Here is a 14,344-nt window from a genome sequence, read left to right as displayed (position 1 = left end):
AATTATTTGTTCTTCCTACGAGACTTTTGAGACGTGTGTGATCAGTGAAAAGTCAATGGGCCTGATGCAAGAAGCCTTTGTAAAAACAGGTTTATTCTTATATCTATGAAAGTTCCCCCATTTTCTTGTATCTACAATTGTCTCTCAGGCGCAAACAAACCTTGCTGAGTTAATTCACACCAAAAGCTCCCTCACGGCCTTTTATGCAAGTCGTTGTCCAGGTCAACACAGTCTATTGCAGTGTCACATCACCTGCTGCAGTAATACAATGTAAGTTTTTTTGGGGGGTGGCCAAATTAAAATTAGAATTTATTATAATATAATATGAATAAATTTAACAAAAAGTATGCTTTTGTGCTCTGATTTCTGACAGCAGGAGATTGATCTCTGCTGTCTGAAACACGATTGTACAGTGATTACCTAAAGAGCCTAAAGTGTAACTAAATACTGACACAGGGAAAAAAATCCAAAAATGTTATTACATGTGGCACAACATCTTTTAAAACTGGTAGCTCTATTATGTAACTGTGTCAAAAAAGTTATTCCTCCACTAACTTATTTTATTTGCTCACTTAATTAAATACAGCATTATTGGGGGTACAGGTTGTAATCTTCTATCCACCAAACTTGCATTTCAAGGAAAAACACTGCAAACTTTGATAGACTTCAAAAGGACTGAAGTGTGTGTGTGCATTTGTTTGTCGGTGTGTATTATGTCATATGAGACAGCTATCAACGCGGATGATCGATTGGATTCTAATGCCCTGTCCTGTATTCTTTGCGTGTCACGTACTCTTTTATTGTGTCTGCTTGTTAATTCACTGAAATGTACTTAACACTGTGACACATTCAGTTTGACGAAAGCCACTTGCCTTATCCTGCATGTGCACAAACACACACATGTACACCCACACACAGGTTAACAGTCCACCAGAAAGGTTAATTTTAGCTGCCGACATGGTAATGAAGCAGCTAAATCATGGGCCAGCTCCCAGGAGCAATTGTGCATGTGTGTGTGTTTTCTGTTTTTACAGCGACTGACATGTCTTAACAGGCTCTTAGCGTACAGTTACACCACGCACACAAGCACACCACTTATTGACATCGCGATCCCTTGCCATGCATATTTCTCTCCTCAAGAAGGGCCTCAGGCCAATTATGCGTAAATCAATAAAGTTCCTGTTCTGTTGAGTGGTGTTACAGTGTGAGTGTATGTGTGTGTGTGTGTGTCTCTCTGTGTGTATGTCTTGTAGAACAAGCCTTTATGGATGTAGGATACATAAAACATCACCATCAGTCCCTGATTAGCCACTCACTTTACGTCTTGATCGATAACTTTGTGGAAAGACACTCGCATTGAAACAATTGCAAATGCATCCACACACATGGACAGAGAGCGCTCTCCTTGTGTCGTTACGTCTGTCTCAGTGTGCACGCTAATGTTCAGTCGTGTGCTTTGGTGTAACTCCAGTGGTTTCGCAGATGTTGTCTGCTCACTTACAGCAGATGGTAGCTGACTCTAATGGCACAGCCTTATGTGTGGGACATTTATCAGTGCATCAGTACCACGCTCAAGTACTTCCTACTAGGAGTACTGCTTAATGTGAGGACAATTTGCTCCTTAAACTGTTTTAGTCAGGGTTTATACGTACAAATTTTCATTTCATTTCTGTAAAATACAATTTAAAAAACCAAATATAACAACTGATTGGACATGCAGAGGTTTTCAGTTTTTCTGCAAATTTTTACTAACAACAATAAGGGCCAAAGAGGCTGCAGTTTGTTAGGAGGAGAAACCTTAAGGAACTACATATTAACATACAGCAACAATATAGATTACTTTAGAATAAATTATAAGGTAAGGGATTCTGTCGCAAAATAAATAAAATACAAAGGTTATATTTTTTGCACTTGGACTAAGATGTGTTCTCTCTGCAGGGTGAGAATGGGTTCTAAAGGGATTTGGGTTTTTACAGAAAAGGAAAAATATTTGGCGCAGCACAGAGAAAAGCAGGATTGATTTGAAAACGTTTGATTCTGAAATTGACAGATAAAACGAAAATCAAATGAAATATGAACAGTATATTGCAACTACGACCTGACAAATTCAGTTAAAGATATTTAGACTTTCTGTCTGTAAGAGCAAAAAACAACAACAAAACTGACTGTGGCAAGGTTTAAAATATGGTTGTCTAAAACTTAAATAACTGTAGAAAAAATGGGCAAGAAAAAAAGAATAAATGGAAGGCAACTGCTTTCTTTCATCTCATTGTTAAAGCTCATCTGCTCCCTAATGTCGATAGGTTACAGAGGAAAAACTGTTGTAATAGCCTAAGGGGGTTTGCACCTTCTGATAGCTTAGATTATGCGCTAAAACTATTATTATATATTTTCTGTGAACACTCAAGATGATTTAAAACTGAATGAGAAAAAGTGCTCTGAGGTGTGGAGCTACGACAGAAGCTCTACACCCAATGAAGTGGCACATGCTATGCATATAAAAAAAAATCTGCTAAACGGCATATGCTATTATCATTTCTTATAGTTGAAACAAGGGACATCTTTGGCGTTGGATGAAACAAAATGGTGGCAACAGATGTGGCTGTTAAAAATACATTCAAAAAGTCAACTGGGTACAATAAGCCATATTGTACTGTACTGTATTACAGTCAAGAAAAGTCTTTGGAATCACTTGAAATAAACATCGTCAGTGTGTCAACAGATGTAGCCATTAAAAATACATTTAAAAAGTCCACCGATTACAATATGAAGTATCATTCATCAAAATAAACACAAGGAAGGACTTTTTGAGAATTGTGTGAAATGAAAATATTCTCTATGGCAGCAGATGTAGCTGTTGAGAGTACGTTCAAAAGCCCAAATCCCTGAGCAAGTATTTATAGATAAAAGGCTTTTTTCACAACCACCCAGCGCACCCATTGTCTATTCACCTAAAGGGATAAACAAAACAAATTCAAAACCCAAAAAGACATAAAATGAGCAGCAAGAGCAGAGACCACGAGTGAACAGATGGAAAGTGTGTTGGAGGGTCAGAAGTAAGTAAGTGTGTGTGTGTGTGTGTGTGTGTGTGTGTTTATATCGCAGAGTGATTCATGTTTGTCTGCTGCCATGTGCTATTTTGTGTTTAAGTGAAAGTGCCAGGAAGAGATAGAAGTGAATGATAGATTGAGTGAAAAAGTGAGAAAGCAACACACTGCCAGAAAGAAACTGACAGATAAAGACGTTGAATAAAAATTACGTGAATGTATGTCATCCTGCACTGATCAATTAGTGCTCATCTCAGTCCCATAGATTTGTGCCCGAGTTATTAAACACAGCTAATTCATTCTACTGCCATAATGGTTATAAATCTAAGAGAGAGAGACTGCATGTGTGTTTCTGTAACTGTGTGTGTTTGATTCATGGCTAGCAGGAAGTGTTTGCTACGCCACATTTTTCTCCTTGTAATTAACAGTAAATTGTTTTTACTGCCGAGCGCCATGAATATCCCCTCTGGTTAACACGACCAATGTTGTCGCCGCTCAAGTACCCAATGACAGACTGTGTGCTTTTGGATACGAGTGTGCATTATGTCAGAAGCCTGTGTTGCAGTTGTTATTCAGAGAATACCACGCAATTTAATGATTCACTACTGCACACAGTTTGTATTTGACTGAACTTATCTATCTATATACTGTATGCCATATTATAAAATATTGGCTCTATCAGCATTTTCATGTCTTTGAACCTATTTTCTACTAAGCTGATTACTGTTGTGAAGTTTTGTCTGCAATTATGTGCGTTTGCGTGCATATCTTTATGTTTTACCTGCTGGTAGGGTCCACCCTGTGCTTGGCAGACTGGAAATGCAACCTGTCTTTGTACAGAGCGTAATGGTGAAGTTGTACACATGGTAAGGCTTCAGTCCTTTCACTAAATGAACAGGCTGTGACAATGGTCCCACCCTGTGTAAGACCTGAAAAAGTGAGACAAAGAGGGAAATAAAACTTGTTGTGACAATTTATGTTTTACTTTATGAGGAAGAAACGAGGAGAGAAACAGAGGCAAGAAAGCGGCATCATACACAGTTACCTCAGTTTATTCATTTGGTACACACACACACCCAACGATGTAGTAGCTGCACGATTAATTGTATAATAATTGTGACCATCTGCTAAGATATCAGTGCTTTCAATAAAGAATGCCTGACATATCAAATCAGATCAAATTGTATTGAATTGCCTGGCCAGTTCAAAGTGTTTGGGTCAATTACATATTTATTCACACTGTGCTTCGAAAACTTTACTGCTGCTGCGGGTAAGAATATTTTCTACATAAGAAAAGCATGGTGAAACATCAGTTATACTGAGGATGAGGTAATAAAAAAGCATTTACCAAGAACAGAAAAACTATATAAAAACCCTGTTTACCTCGACTTTTAGCAAAAAGCACAGTTTTCACTCAACTGAAAGTTTTATAGTTGTCCTGCTAATTATGTGCAAGGGAAAGTGTGTCCGTACGTCACCTGACTAATAACCGGAGGAGCGTAGGGATTGTTGGTCTGTTTATTGAGCAAGTTGACCCGAAATTCTGTGACCAGTCCTCTGGCAATGATCCCTTGACCCTCAGCAGTACTCCATGAAACCTTGAGACTGGTGGATGACAGTGCAGACACTTCTGGAGGAGTCATCAACTCTGGGACTATGTATGAAATACACACATCACACACCACAGTTAGCCATTCATTAGTGTTGAACTAGTCAATAACACGTTATTAATGCATATTTATACATGAGAAATCTGTTGAAGAAACCAAGAAGTAATGTTGAAAAATGTAGCAAATCAGTAAATATAGTAATACATTTTTGAACATTTTGAGAATACATAAAAGGGGTAGAGGGTAACACAAAGTACCAGCCACTAAATACAGTTAGCTGAAGCTAATGCTAAGAGGACACAGCACACAACCTTACCTGTTCAATTAATTCATTTATCTATTATGCTATAACTTACTAATTTCTAAGTTGTTTACACAGCTTTTTTAACAGCCACCAATTTAAAGTCGTACTATTCACAATGTACAATAAGGTAACGTTTTCTTAGATGTTTTTGTTTAGTTAAATTAATGCTAATCTCATGCATGAATTCAATTAGCTAATACCTAACCCCGAAGCTGCAGAAAATAAAATAACCGTAATCGCTCACTTCAGGACTGCCAACTGAAGTGTAAATAGTCTCCCCCAAGTGACTTAAGCAGTAAATTCTGTAAGTTTAGATAACTAGTAACTTTTATACAGCTTTTATTCAGCTACAGCGGAATCACGAGGCCATCAAATACTAGAGATTCTAGCAAGCATCTAGGAAGAGCACCAGGCTTTGAGCCAATTTGACGCGTCATTATGAATCCCGATGCTTTTCTTGGCAAGACCCGCCCTGCGTAGCTGGTTGAGAAAGAGACAATTGGTTAAGGTTAGGCGTTGATCTTGACTAGTTAGGGTCATGATAGCCCAGTGGTCAGGGCATAGAAAGGACCCAAACAAATCGGGTTACCAGTAATTCGGCGAGCATTGGGCACCTGGCCACAATCCTAGCGCTTGAATGCTATGCAGGGCGGATCTTGCCAACAAAAGTAGTGGGATTCATAATAATGGCAATTTGACATAGTGGCCAAATGATGGAATTTTAACTTCTTGGTCCGTCACGTGATGCCATTGGGCCCAAAAACACTTACATTGGGAAAGAGAGGTCTCTAATTTTTTAAAGGTTAATCAACTTCACAGTAAGAGTACATTAATATCCCTTATTTAAATGATTATGTTCTAAAAGTTGTAAAATGCATTAATAGCCAAATCCAGACTAACAAATGAACTGCTGTTCATGTGAGCAGGCTGAGGCCGGTTAAAGGAAACGCTTGTGGGCTTGCTCTACGGGTCCACTGATGCTGAAAATACAGCTAATTTATTGACGGAAGTTGAACTTTCTTGGCTCCATGTATCACTGAGCCTCCAACACTGCATCCAGTTTTATTTATACATCCATGGATTTTTTGTTACCGAGGCTAGACTAGCAGGTTAGGTAAGCAAGTTAGCTGATATCTATTTCTAACATTATGAACTCATAATAATGTGCCTTTTCTTCGAGCCACCAGAGTGCCCTTGGCTGCATTCACTACACTATGTGTGTAAATAGTGATCAGCACAGCCAAAATAGCAACAGGGTTATTATACAGGTACGAACTGAGAAACTAAGAATATGACTCAAATTATTATCCATTTAGATTAGCTTCTAATAAGAAATTCACTTTTTGACTGTTGAAAATCAGTTCTCTTAGATTATATGTGCGTGACACTTAAAGATGACACGTTGTTAATCTCTGAAATGTATAAATTTAACACTGTTGTTGATTCGTCAATAATTTATGGTAAGTCTTTCTTTGACGACCACCTATTACTATAAAAATGAACCTTTTACAATGCGTTAATTAAAATGAAAATACTTATTTAGACACAAAGAGATACATTTAAAACCGAGACTTAGTGGATATTATGTGGATTTAATGGATTTAAGCATTCCATAATTCTACGGTTGTGAGAGCCACTATTACATGACAGATTAAAGAGAAAGATTCTTTTATTCTGCTGTTGATGGCATCTAGCTGTGAAATATGCTGTGAAATGTGATTCATGGTAGACATAACCACAATCATATTCTTTCTTTCTGACACAGCGCATGCACGTGCACAAACACCGACACACACTTCACATTTAAAATGGTGTTATCATATGCTTGTTATCCAGACACATAGCTTAGAGTGGTGTTGGAGGCAATCGTTTAGTCCTAATGAGCCATATCATCTATTTGAAATTCAAATACCTTAATGAGATTCCCCTCCCCCACACACAGTTTTTATTTCCTCCCTCTTTCTTTTCACTACATTTCTTTCGGCAAATGCATGTATTATTTTAATTTAATACTATTAATTTTGTATTAGATAAATCAGCATCTGGTGGACTACAATAACTATAAACTATAAAAGGTCAACACCACAGCATTCACAAGCCGTGTTGTTGACTATTTAGGCCATAACTTCTATTTAAAGTCGTCTGACTTTGTCTGGTGTGTAATCACTTTAAGATGAATTAAAATATCAACCTATATAGAACTTAAACTAAAATATTAAAAGTAAATTGATTTAACTTGGCCCTTTTGGGCCCTGGATACACACCAAGACTGAATAACAAAAAAATGCATGAAAGCTTAATGTAACTACGATCAGGAGCTATACAAACCTCCCTCCATGGTGCGTGCTGTGGCCCAGCCGGACGTGACACTTCCTGCCATATTGATGCTCACAACTCTCATCTGATAGGTGGAAAACGCCTGCAGATCTCCTGCAACGGCATTGTTCTCAGGGGGCGAGACTGAGCTCCTATTGGTAAGCTGTTCTTCTAGGGAAACACTTGGATCAAGCCAACCAGTGCTGACAAACACTCGCTTCTCAACAGCTGGGCTTGAAGGATTCTGTGATTCCATTGGTCCGCGAAGAAAAACCTCGTTCCTTGTGATAACACCTGTACAGAAAGTAAAATAGTAAAAAGGTATATGCAAAAGATTAGTACTTATGACTACAACAAACACTAAACAGTTATTTCTGAAATCAAATAAGGGAAGCGACAATTGCAGCTACAGGAATTGTTTGGGAAAGACTGCACCCGTTTTATTTTTTTATCCAAACTCAACCCTTTTTTTTTTTTTTTTTTTTTTTTTTTAAATCGAATTTAAAGTGCCAATTCAGCCCGTTTATAATGAAAGAGTCAAAGCATCAAGTGTGTGTTAGAAGCTGCAGCCCTGCGTAATTCTCATCCCTATTGGCAACCCGATGCTAAAATTCGTAAATTGTCTTTAATACATTGATGTTTTTTTGCCAAAAATCTAACACCACAAATAGTGAGAAAGCCCTGGCCAGCATTTGGCCCTGTAGTAGAAAACAGGCTGATAATGACTAAGTCCTGGCTAGTCCTGTTTAGCTCTCTGGTGGAAGCCAGGCTATTGTCCTAATCGCTCATGCTCCATTCCACTTGTTAATAGGAAAATGACAGAGCTGGTTTAGGATGAGGACAAAGCAGGCAGCACCAAAACACAATAAGAGACTTACAGACCCACTATGGAATAGATGAGTGTCCAAATGCTGTTATAAGTATAAAATAGAAATAAAATCGAATAATATAGAGAAGCTTAACGTGGAACCACTCTTTACCATGCCCTCTCTATTCCCTTTCTCACCACTCTGACATCAATAAAGTGCATATAGAGTCGTTCATTCGTTTATTTGAATACTTTTGGCTGTAAGCCACAGACTAAAATTAAGACTAAATGCGGACAAAACCCAAACAGAATGACGCCATGGTGGTAACCTGTCAATCACAAGGTAGCACACCGTAAAGCCTGGCCTGCTTTATTGTTCATTTTTACTTTTAATGGGAACACATCTTACTAAATGAACATCATGCTGTATTGAAGAAGACTTAAAACTAGCGATTGAGACCATAAACTCATGCTTACAATGTTTAATGAGGTAATAAATCAAGTGAGCGGTATAGGGTCATTTTCTCATAGACTTCTACACAATCTGATTCCTTTTTTGCATCCAGTAGAGTCGCCTCATGCGATTTCAGAATTGGGGGTTGCAGCCTGCTGTAAACTACCTTTAGGCTCCAAAAATACTCTGTTAACATTCTTGGTAACTTTTCTGAACTATTGACAATCCTTACTTCCTCTAATAAATATATCAAATTCTTTATCTTACCATTTCTGTCTTTACATCTGTTTCTCTAAAAGTCCATACAACATCAGCATCCACTGATAATGATATATTAATTAGAGCAAGTAGAGCAGTAGTGATATCTTTTTCTATCTTTGATATCTGTTAATAATATTTCAATTCCTAAATTCCTAAATTAATTTATAGCGTGTCAAAGGCACCATGGAGTAAAGTCCAGAAGAGATAGTAATGAAAAGCTGAAAGCAGATGACAAGAACAAAAATACAAACCGTCTATGGCACTACCATTAAGATAATGCACGATTGCAAATCACAACAGAGAAGGTCGAGGCAATAATGTTAACCAGGCAAACACTGTGCTTTTACCCCCATTTAAGGAAAAAAAATGAAAATTGGTGTTGGCAGATGCACTGTTGAGTTGCATTTAAAATGATCTCTTCCAACCAATCTCTTCTTCAGTTTCTCTTTATTTTCACATATGACCACATACATCAAAAGGATCATTCAACCCTTAGTTTTCTAAATTGCGACTACCTCAGCTGATTCAAGAAAGATGACAGGGTTGGCCAAGTCAAGGAAAAAAAACTGATCGAAGAAGGTGGAGGTGTACAGGTGAGGACTGAGATTAAAGTAGTGTCCAGTTCAACCATTCTTTAAACAATGAATTAATGAGATATAACGCAGAGGAGACACAGAGAAACCCATATAACAAGACTAAGAATGACAGAGGGAAAGAAAAAGATTAACAGAGAGAGAAAAAAAATGAGACACACAAACAGAGAGAAAATGCCAGGTTACAGGGCTTTGTATGACATTGAGCCTTAGAGCCATTACAAAGCTCTCTGGATTTACCAAAGGCAGTTCCAGTTCAGTGCGTACTTCAGTGTATGTGTTGTGAGTTGCTTCTCATACTTCTTCAGTGACACAAGCCTAAAAGTCATGCTACTAGGCAAGCGTTTCATGTTAGTGTGTGTGTGTGATTATTCTACTGTATTATTCATTCTGACATGACCACTAATTATGTAAATGTCTGTTATAATATGTAATTTGAATGTACTTCTAATAAAAACATGTGCATTTTTAGTGCATGGATGTGTGATGTGTGTACAGTTTGTGTTTGTGCATGTTTTTTCTGTAGTTCTCTGTGTTACATGAGCTGTGCACTATACATGTGTATGTTTGGGGTCCTACCATTTGGCTGACTGGGGGGCTCCCAGGAAGCATGCAGTGTATGAGGTCCCGCAGCAGTGACTCTGGGTGGGGGCTGGTTTTGTGGGGGGGCAGAGGCTGTCAGAAGAGACAACGGTGGGGTAGAAGTGCACCCACCGGAGGAGCACGCCTGTCGACAAGGTTAGGATTTTGTCATTTTCATCATGCAGGCTCTACATGCTTAAAATGTGCATCTGTTGTGTGGCTCAAGCATACTTGTTATATGATTCTGAAGATGCAGTTGTTTGACATTTCTATAATAATCCAATAAATACAAGTTTTTAAAAGAGTAAAAATACTGGCAACTGTTTGCCCCACATACCTCCAGTGTTACAGTGTATTGGGTGAAGGGCTTTAGGCCGCTTGCCACAGCCTCTGTAGATAGGCCTGTGTAGTGAATGACAGACTCTGCTCCACTAGACTCCATGGATGATAGGACAAACCTGTGAGAGATGTGATGATCAAATCCTCTTTTCTTCATTTCATCTCTCGCTATAACTCCACTAGGTCACTGGGACGGTTTTACATTGTGGGTCAGTTATAAACTAGTGTTGGGACGTCACAGGGACCTAGAGGCTAAGACGTGTACCATGTAAACTGCAATGCCAATGGTTTGAATAGCAATTCAGAGGTCCTGGCTTCTGTCATCCCCCTCTACCTCATTTCCTGTCTGTCTCGCAGCAATACATTATAAGCAACAATGCCCCAAAAATAATATTTAAAATATATAAATAATTGAAAGTGCTAATCGACCCATCCTGTTTAAAACTTTCTGTTTCTCTCTCCACCTTCAAACTTAACTGATCCTTCCCATTCATATGTCAATCCTCCATCTCTTCCCATTCATCAAAACCTCCCGATGAAATGTATTATACCACTTATTGATACTCCCATCTCCATCTTTGTTCTTTTTCTCTCAGATTGTCCATGTTCTATTTCTGTAGCCACAGGGAAACTGTGTTTGAGTCAAATAAACAGTTTTCCTTTCCTACATCATTTTATTTTCAATATGTTTTCCCGCTCTTTCCTCCTGCTTCCAAAAGTCCTTCACTTGGTTGTTCTCTATATCTGATGTTCTCCATCTCTCTTTTCTCCTTTAATCACCAACACATTCAACCTAACTGAAGCTTTCTAAGTCCCCTTCACCTCAATTTCATTTGACTGTCTTGCTTGAAGGGATGAACAATTCTGAATGTTTTGTTAGAAATTGCATCTCCAAGAGGGCCTTCAATGGGTCACTCGGTCTAGTTGGCTACTTTTAGCACATGCACATGGTATAAGATAAATGATTTACATTGATCATTACAATCTCGTCGGCAGTCAGCTTCAGTCAGAATCACAACATAAACTGAATCTTTTGACTTCGGTCCAGGGTCCTCTGCCTTTTTAAACCCTCCTCTCCTCTCTCTTCTTACTTACCTTTCCACTGGGCCTGTATCATTTGGTGGCGTGCTCCAGTCAAAGCTAGCAGTGGTTGGACTGGGTCGTCCTACAATATTTAAATGGAGCTGTTCTACTTCTGGCGGTGCACCCAAAGTTTGGTATGAGGCTGATGCACTTATTGTCGCACCGGCCACATTAGCCGTTACAAGCCAGTAAGAGTAGTTGGTATAGGGAAACAAAACGGTGTCTTCAAATGATTCAGGGCCTAAAAGAAAATGGGGAAGGAGGACGGATTTGTTTGTTTCATGTGTTTTTTGAAATAAAAGGAGATTAAAGTTGTTTGAACCTGAGTGGATACCTACTGAAAGGATAGTGACTCTGGATGCTATGCACTGACTGTCCATCCCTGACGAGTGTGTAGTTGAGTCTGTTTGAATTCGGGGAGTCAGGCGGATGCCAAGAGAGACGAAATGAGGAATAACTGAGAGCAAAACCCACTGGTGCAGGTTGCTGGGAGGGTGCTGCACAGACAGAAATAGTAAAAGAGAGCAACAATGATACATAAAGACTAAACAGATCAAATTATGTAATTTTACAGGAGCAAACGGTTTATAATTACAACATGTTGCTTTTGTATGAATGTGTTACCAGTGTCAGCAAGCCTCCAAATTAGACTGTATAGAATTAGATTTTACATCATTGATGCACTGAATCTTTGCTGATGCTTTAAGGAAGAGTTCAACAATACACCTAATCTCTTTCTTGCCGAGAGTTAGATGAGAAGATTGATTACACTGTCATGTGTGTATGATAAACATGAAGCTGTAGTCAGCAGCTGTAGATTACAGTAGCTTAGTGCAAAGATTGAAAATCGGGGGGAGGACACAGCTAGCCTTTAAGTCAGTGTGTGTGTGGATTTGCTCTTGTGTGTGTGTGTGTGTGTGGATGCATGTAAAACAGACCTTTACTGCAGCCAAAGTGGCTCTCAGGGTCCAAATGACTCGCTCCAGGTTGACACACATCACACTGGTCTCCAGTTACCAGCAGCTTACACACACAGACTCCTGAGTCTGGTTGACATGAACCATTGACACTGCCCATCGGCTCACATGCACAAGGCTGGCATCTGGTCAAGTAAAAAAAATAAAGATTATGAAGACGTTTAGTACATAACTACAGCTAACAGACTGAAAACAACATCAAAAGGACTTAGACACCGTTTTAATGAGAAATTGTATTTTGAATAGCTTAAATTACACATATACTGTATAAGTGTGTTTGTGTGGGTGTGTTAGTTGTACGTCAATCACCACACAGATGCTGGGATTGACATACTGTTTGATTGTGTATTTGTAAAATAATGGTTTCCTAGAAGTTCATACAGTCAATGCTATTGTATAGGTGCCGATGGTAGGCCAAATAGAGAAAGAAAATGCTTTTTCAAATGTATCTGGATTAGTCTGCAAATGTTCAAAGATAACTTGTGACTGGTTATGCGTGTCTGAACGGTGTTGGGTCTTCAACTTAACACTGTGAGGGAGACCCTCACTACCGCCTATCCCACCCATAATCATGCCTTGGCTGTGAAACTAACTTGACAGAAGATGCATTTCCCCTCAGAGTTGTCAAAATCTCTATGTCTGTGTGTGTGTGTGTGTGTGTGTGTGTGTGTGTGTGTGTGTGTGTGTGCGCGCGTGCGTGTATGTGTGTGTGTGTGTCTAACGGTGTATGTGTCTGGGTCACCAGTGTGGTGTTACCCTCACTGGGGCTGGGCAGTGGGTGATCATCCGGCCAGCCACCTCACACCTTTACACACAGTCACATGCACACACAAATACACACAAACGCACACATGGTCACATGTGCATGTTGGAAGATGCTTGGCTCACACTCACACACACTACACCGACATAGAGAGTAACACTGTATAAACCCTATTACTGTCTCACACAAACCCACACACAGACCCACACTGTGTTTTTCTTTCTTACACTAACTTTGCTCGCATGCTCTGTCTCTCTCTCTCTCACACACCGACACACCTCCTTTATTGCTGTGTGAAAAGCCACAGCCTCTTAACGAGCCGCAAATTTGTCCTGTCAACTGGTGCTCAAACACACACACACACACACAGACACCCACTCAAAAACACACAGATACAAATACACACATACACGCAAATGCCAGTGACTCGACCTTCACTCCATTCCCAAGGAGAACGAAAACACCAACATCACACCCATTCCCTCCTTTTTCATCAGCCTCAATGTACAATATGTGTGTGGAAGAGAGAGTAATTTGTATGTATTAAGTGAGATACAGCATGCGTATACACACCAGCACTTAACAGTGACATGCAGGGAATTGTGTGCAAAGTAACATAAAATTGTCACAATGACATTGAGTCATGTAGTAACTTTAAATGACTTTCAAAGATGTTTAGGTGCCAACAGAAGAAATCTTCAGTTACTGTGGGTTTTAGAGTATTACATATGTAATCCCTTGTAATAAAATGATGTGTGTAAGTGAATGTGTGTGTATGTGCCAATATCTAATCCCTCCAGACAGACTTATCATCATATTTCCCTGTGATGAAGGTAACAGCGGTCAGCATTTGTCTGACCCGGTTCTCCATGGATACACATAGAGACACAGGACAACAACACAAGCCAACTGCTCACACATCAATTTGTCTGTGTGTGTGTGTGTGTGTGTGTGTGTGTGTGTGTGTGTGTGTGTGTGTGTGTGTGTGTGTGTGTAAATAATCTATTTGTTCAAAGCCTATTGATTGAAGGGGGAGGATAAATTACTTGATGATATTTAGATGAAGTAATCCTTATTATGGAGCGACTCCGGGCACGAGTGGAGCATTCAGCAGTAATAACCCAAGACTTTATTTGTCATTTTTCCAGCGCAATGAAAGAAAACAAGAAAGGATAAAGTGAATAAAAGAAGGCAAAAAAAGAGAGAG

General features: G+C 39.2%; 1 protein-coding gene across 1 annotated transcript in view; it reads right to left on the bottom strand.

Annotated features, from left to right (window-relative positions):
- ush2a (Usher syndrome 2A (autosomal recessive, mild)) overlaps nt 1–14,344 on the bottom strand; it is a 120,259-nt gene that overhangs the window by 75,871 nt on the left and 30,044 nt on the right. Inside the window, exons 15-22 of the mRNA XM_031846206.1 lie at nt 12,336–12,499; nt 11,736–11,894; nt 11,410–11,638; nt 10,313–10,433; nt 9,973–10,120; nt 7,290–7,571; nt 4,526–4,701; nt 3,829–3,976 (exon numbers count right to left, since the gene is read on the bottom strand). Of these exons, the coding sequence (XP_031702066.1) occupies nt 3,829–3,976; nt 4,526–4,701; nt 7,290–7,571; nt 9,973–10,120; nt 10,313–10,433; nt 11,410–11,638; nt 11,736–11,894; nt 12,336–12,499 (1,427 nt within the window). The remainder of the gene's footprint in view (nt 1–3,828; nt 3,977–4,525; nt 4,702–7,289; nt 7,572–9,972; nt 10,121–10,312; nt 10,434–11,409; nt 11,639–11,735; nt 11,895–12,335; nt 12,500–14,344) is intronic.

This window comes from Anarrhichthys ocellatus, unplaced genomic scaffold (genome assembly GCF_004355925.1).
Source record: "Anarrhichthys ocellatus isolate YVR2014 unplaced genomic scaffold, GSC_Weel_1.0 scaffold6, whole genome shotgun sequence".
Taxonomy (NCBI): Eukaryota; Metazoa; Chordata; class Actinopteri; order Perciformes; family Anarhichadidae; genus Anarrhichthys; species Anarrhichthys ocellatus.
Note: the sequence above shows the minus strand (reverse complement) of the source record. Positions and strands in the feature narration are given on the sequence as shown.